At 45.9% G+C, this 6,376-nt stretch overlaps 1 protein-coding gene across 1 annotated transcript in view; it reads left to right on the forward strand.

Annotated features, from left to right (window-relative positions):
* The window catches only part of Abca4 (ATP binding cassette subfamily A member 4), a 128,534-nt gene extending 122,470 nt beyond the window's left edge, over nt 1–6,064 (forward strand). The window contains exons 48-50 of the mRNA XM_005357217.3: nt 131–380; nt 2,969–3,055; nt 5,897–6,064. Of these exons, the coding sequence (XP_005357274.1) occupies nt 131–380; nt 2,969–3,055; nt 5,897–6,019 (460 nt within the window). The 3' untranslated portion in view covers nt 6,020–6,064. The remainder of the gene's footprint in view (nt 1–130; nt 381–2,968; nt 3,056–5,896) is intronic.
* Nucleotides 6,065–6,376: the final 312 nt, after the last annotated feature.

Below are 6,376 nucleotides of genomic sequence, written 5' to 3' on the forward strand. Positions count from 1 at the left end.
TTCGCTCCTAGTTTTAAATGTGCGTGGAAAGTCAAGGCTGTGGGCATTGAATCCCTGTTATGCCCGACGAGAGTACTCTTTGGGGATTGTCTTAGCTCTAACAGTATTGTACACTGTGTGCACCTGCTAGGTTTGGAGACGGCTACATTGTCACAATGAAGATTAAATCCCCAAAGGACGGCTTGCTTCCCGACTTGAATCCTGTGGAGCAGTTCTTCCAGGGCAACTTCCCAGGCAGCGTGCAGAGGGAGAGACACCACAGCATGCTCCAGTTCCAGGTCTCCTCCTCCTCCCTGGCCAGGATCTTCCAGCTGCTCCTGTCGCACAAGGACAGCCTCCTCATCGAAGAGTACTCCGTCACTCAGACCACGCTGGACCAGGCAAGTCCACCCAGGGCACTGAGTGGCAGGAGGTTGTGCCCGCTGCACTCCAGCACCTGACATGAGTAATGGGTGACATGGAAACAGACAGGTGTCTTCAGTTCTTACACACTATTGGTCTCTGTCCCTTAGAGCAAATCTGGCATCTCACAGATAATGTTCTAACTATATTCTCGTCATCCACAAACTTCACTGACTATTTTTACTTCGTTTTTTTTTTCTTTTCTTTTTTTTTTTTAAATTTTTCGAGACAGGGTTTCTCTGTAGCTTTTGGTTCCTGTCCTGGAACTAGCTCTTGTAGACCAGGTTGGCCTTGAACTCACAGAGATTCGCCTGCCTCTGCCTCCTGAGTGCTGGGATTAAAGGCGTGTACCACCACCGCCCGGCCTTCGTTCTTTTCTTATGAGTTATTTTATGCTTGCTGGTGAATGATGGTGGCTGGCTTTTTCCTTCTTTCCAAATCAACTATTTCATGTATAATTTACAAAGAACAAAATAGACATCTTTAATTATATGGCTCAAGGAGTCTTTATATTTATTCTTTATGTAGGTGTTTACTTATTGGTTATGAATGTGATGTTCATGTGTGTGTATTTGCATGTCTGCAGGTACACATGAACATGTGTGAATATGCATGTTTAGGCCTGAGACTGATGTCAGAATCTTCCTTGATTGTTCTTCCTCCCTATTCTTCAAGGCAGGGTCTCTCAATCAAACCCAGAGCTTTCCAATAATCTGGCTACTCTTGCAAACCAGTGTGCTCCAGGGATCTCCTGTGTCCACCTTCCAAGGCTGGAACTGTAGTGGACCACACGTACCCAGGCATTTATGTGGGTGCTGAGGATCTGAACTCTGGTCTTCACACTTGCGCAATGAGCATTTTAAATATTTTAATGGCCGAGCTGTCTCCATAGCCCATCTTTACTCTTCCCATCGTGTGTCCCTGAAATGCTTTCTACCAGACTCCACATTTCCACTCTTCTCTCCCCTGGCAGTGCCTGGCAAGTGCCATCTCACTTTATTTTGAGGGTCTGTTATATGTAACCCAGGACTGTGTGCTTCCAAATGCTGGGACAACAGCCTGGTGCCACCATGTCTGGAGCCTTCTACTTTCTTTCTTTAAAACTGTTAATATCCATCTATCTCTATTCATTAACCAATCACTAGATGGATAGATGGATGATTGTTGTAGAATATTATTTTAAGATGTGTTACATTTGTCTATGCTATGAGACATTCATTTAATGATGCAAAGACAGGTTGTATTCTTTTATGTTATGTCTGTGAAGCTGTCTGAAACACCTGATTGATCTAATAAAGGCAGGGATAACCAATAACTAATCAGGAGAAAGGATAGGCGGGTCTGGTAGGCAGAGAGAATAGATAGGAGGAGAAATCTGGGAAGAGAAAAGATCAAGGAGTGAGAAAGAGGAGGAGAGGAAGGCTCGAGGAGCCAGCCACCCAACCACATAGCAAGCCATGGAGTAAGAAGTAAACAATGGTATCCAGAACTAGAGAAAGATAAAGTCCCAGAGGCAAAAAGTAGACAGAATGGCTAGAAATAAGCCAAGCTGAGGCCAGGCATTCATAAGTAAGAATAAGCCTCCATGTGATTATTTGGGAACTGGGTTGCAGCCCCCCCCCCAAAAAAATAGTTTTAAAAAACCAACTATAAGTGATAGACAGACAGACAGACAGACAGACAGACAGACAGAGATAGAGAGATAAAGATATAGATACACATTCCTAAATCTGCATTCTTTGGGTAGGGCCAGGTCTCTGGAGCTCCCCCACCATCCGCACCAGCATGTCTACTGCTGGTGTCCTTGTTTGGGTCCTTCTGCTTCCTATGACACCAACTACTCTGGGTACTTCATTTAAGTGTAATCAAATGGCACGTGTCATTTTGTTACTGGCCTAATGTCCCCAAAGGCTCAGTCACACACCATGCGTGCGTCAGAATTGCCTTCCCTTTTAAGACTGAGTAGTATCCAATTATTCCTGTATTTCACTCCTCTACCCGTTCATTCATCAGTGAACTTTTGAGTTTTTCCTGATTTGTTGGGGGTTGGTTTCTTTTTTTTTATTATTATTTCAATTTCTTGTTTTTCATAAACACCCTCAAAGACCATTTGGTAAAGCAGTGAAATTGAGTGTCTACCTCTAGACAAGCTCACTCACCTGCTTATCTGCCCTTTCTCGCCACCCTTAGGCAGGTGACAGACACAGTGGACTCCTTCCGCAGGAACTGAGGCCACACTGCCTGCGGAACAAAGAACACAGCAGAAAGCAGCTGCCCTTGCTTGCTTTCTGTTTTTGGAGAGCCAGGACTCTGCCAACTGCAGTAGTTATCCCAATTTCTCACGTCCATGGCCCTTGGAATCCTCTAGCAAGAACTCCCTTGGCTCAGGAGTCTAAGAAGCAAGCCTGGTCCAGGGCACTGCTGTATGGGCTTGCGGCAAGCTAGAGAAGGAAACAAACTCTACCTGCAGGGCTGCCCGTCAACTGTGGGAAACGGAGCAAAGCAGGAAGACGATATGGAGTCCCATCTTTCTGGAAACATCCATGTTCTCTTCTCTTGCCCGCAGGTATTTGTGAGCTTTGCTAAACAGCAGACTGAGACTTATGACCTCCCTCTACACCCTCGAGCTGCTGGAGCCAGCTGGCAAACCAAGGTACGTCCTGCGCCCTTTCCTGGTCACTGCTTAGACAGGGCCTCAGTGCAGGGGCCTCGCTGACCCACTGGGCTTGAGGGCTCTGAGTTCAGATGAGTCTCTGCAGAAAGCACCCAAGCCTTACCTCCACCATCCCTATCGTACATGCCTCCCTCCTGGCTTGATCCCGGCCACTCTCCACTAAGAGCAGTTCTCAGCTGAAGACTTTACCCAGGAGCTGAGTGGCTCCTTCTGTAATCTGAAAACCATTCAGACGGTGTGGGTAAATCCCATTTTAAAGGCATTTATTCATGAGTGTGCATGTGTCTGTGTCCAGCTCAGGTTGTCAGGCTTGAGGTGCATGCCTTCACCCAGTGATGCCACCTCACAGGCCCAAGGGTTATGCTGAAAGGAACTTTCCTGAATGTTCTTGCTAGCAGCATAACAAACAAAAAATCTCCAACTTCAAGCTTTAGGAATAAACAGGAAAAGAGAGAATACTGAAATATCTTCATCGTTGGGATCTTGACAACACTTCCTGGTCACACCCTTGATCTTAAAGAGATGGGGACTAGCTGGCATTCTTTTTCAATGGTAGACATGTCTGGTTAGAGTCAGCTTGGACCAGTTTGGGGAGGGTTCTTCACAGAAGTATCAAGATAGTGAAGGAAGAAATGATAGAAAATGCAAGTTCTGGACCAAGATATGCCTGGGGTGGAATTCCAGTCCTGCCCTAGCACAGCGCCTGCCTGCGTCAGGAGCACACCCACCCGTCCTGGTTTCCCAGGAGGACAGAAATCTAGAGAAAGGAGTGGGCTCCATGCCAGCGGCCAGATGGCATAAGCCTGAGACTTTCTTTACAAGGATAAAAAAAAACCCCGCCATTCTGTCTGGACCACTGGACAGCAAATCAAATCAACTCAGAGTATTTCTAACAAAATAAAAAACCCCAAACCAAACAAATGAAAAACATGTGAAAAGCCTTATTTTCCATAGACTTCTCATTCCTCCCAAAAATCTCTTGATTGCAATAAAAGTCAAACACAACTGACGAGCAAGCAGGGCATGTCTTTCCAAGGCCGTACTTGGAATGAAGAATTCTCCACCCCATGGCTACTTGGCAAAGGTTAACTTTGTCTCCCCATCTGTCACCCTCCAGAGGGCCCAGAATGCCCAAGTAAAGGTGCCTGTCCAGGGCAGCTTCCTTTTACCAATCTTCTGACTACTGTCTCTCAGTTTTAGATCTCGCGGTTGCTATTGATAGAGGCTGAAAATATTCTTTGAGAATCATTTACGGTCACGAGTCCCTCTTATCACAGAGAACACATAGTTAGCAAAATTATTTCTAAGAACTACCTGTGGCCCCTTCCACATACCACAACATACTCCTTATCTTACTTGTTTGTTTGTTGACTGGATCTCACTGTGTGGTCCGGGCTGGCTCCAAAGCCATAGTCTTCCTGACTCAGCTTCCCAAGTGCTGGAATTGCAAGAGTGGGCTGCCATTGCCAGTGGCACAGTCCCTCACACAGGGCTAACACCAGCTTCATTAGGACCAGGCCAGGGTGCCCATGGTCTATGATTTGGACTGGTTAAGATCATGGTACTATTGTGTTTGTCACTTGAACCTGCTGTAATAGGTTGGCTACATTATTACTATTGTAATATTTTACTCAAAAATCTAACTCTGATCTATGACATACCAACTTCAATAAAAGTTTATAGAATTCTTTATATGTTATTATATATAAATCTGTCATAAAACATATAGTAATTGAGTTCTTATCTACACTATACTGGTACCATCTCAGGGCCTGTTCTCATCCCTACATCTCATTGTCTACTTCTTAAGAGATCTGTGTTTCAACCAGATAATTGAACAAGTCAAAATTTACATAGACTAGGAAAGCCTACCTCCAACTCTCTCCTTCCCTTAACCCCCACCTCCCACCCCTACCCCACAGCTGGTATTGGATCATGAAGACAGCCTGCATTTGTGATTAGAGATTATGTACCTCTAGTTAGAAAGGTTGAGTTAGAAAAATGTCTCTTTCTCCAGGACCCTGAATTTAGTACACAAGTTTGATCTGGATGCATCACCATGAACTCCCCTGGAATCTCTCTCACTTGAGATATATCCCAGTCAAAGGATCTTTCTTCCCAGGAGCCATGTCTGTATGGACTGGACAAAGAGAAGTCTAGACTCAGGGCTGAGCTTAAATGATAGCTTCTTAGCTTTTAAGTCAGCAAGGTGATGGTGACTTTCTTGGGTTAAAAAAAAAAAATGCCCAGGGGTTACTGGAGAGATGGCTCAGTGGTTAAGAGCACTAGCTGCTCTTCCAGAAGGCCAGAGTTCAATTGCCAGCACCCACATCAGGGAATTCACAACTGTCTGTAACTTAAGTTTCACTGCATCTAAATCCCTCACACAGACATACATGTAAGCCAAATACCAATGCACATAAAATAAAAATAAATTATTTAAAAAAAAAAAAAACGCCTAGGGTTGGGAATTTAGCTCCTATACTATAAGGATCGAGGTTTGGACCCCAGCATGGGAGTAGGGTACGTAGTCTCCGAAACAACCACTAGAAAGAACACCTAGGGATAGCTTACGTAAGTCTCTATAAGAAATGTGGACCTTAGACCGCATCCGGTCTGCTCACTCCACAGCTAAGACCTTAAGGCAGCCCAGAACCTCGGCAGTCAAATAGACGCCTTCCTAGTCCCTACAGCTGAGCTTCCTCCAGAGACTGCCAAGGCGGCACCTGAAACGTAAAACTCCGTTGCTCCAGAAAGCCAGGACCAGAAGTGTCCCGCTGACCTTCCTCAGGCTGATTCTTCTTACCTTGTTTCCTATAGCTTGAAGGGAAAACTGGACAGCCGGAAACTCAGGAGCCTTTGCCCACGGGAACAACCGAACAACTGGTTAACGAAAACAGCCCTGCGGCAGCAGAAGGCAAACACACGAGGCGCCCACAGTGAACTCAAGGAGGCTCTTCCAGAAGGAACCCCAAACTCACCGACTCACCGGAATCCTTGCTGGCAAAGCTGACCTCCCTGAAGGCCTTTCCATCCAATCCATCAGAGCAGTCCCCTGCCCAGTGACTTTGTTTAGGGTCACTTTCACTCTGAGGGGCTCTGCTTTTGTAAGGTGGAAGGAGGGTGGGTGTGTGGGGGTGATGGAAAGGAGGAATAAACTGCGCTCTCCTTGTGAACTACTCGCTAATCGCCCCCTAAACCCCGACCTCACCAATGTTCAGCATATGCTATAATTTCAGCCTTCCTCAGAGGGTAAGTGTACCGCAACCACTGTGAGCCCCACGAGAGTCGGTGACACAG

This window comes from Microtus ochrogaster, chromosome 21, assembly GCF_000317375.1.
Source record: "Microtus ochrogaster isolate Prairie Vole_2 chromosome 21, MicOch1.0, whole genome shotgun sequence".
Lineage (NCBI taxonomy): Eukaryota > Metazoa > Chordata > Mammalia > Rodentia > Cricetidae > Microtus > Microtus ochrogaster.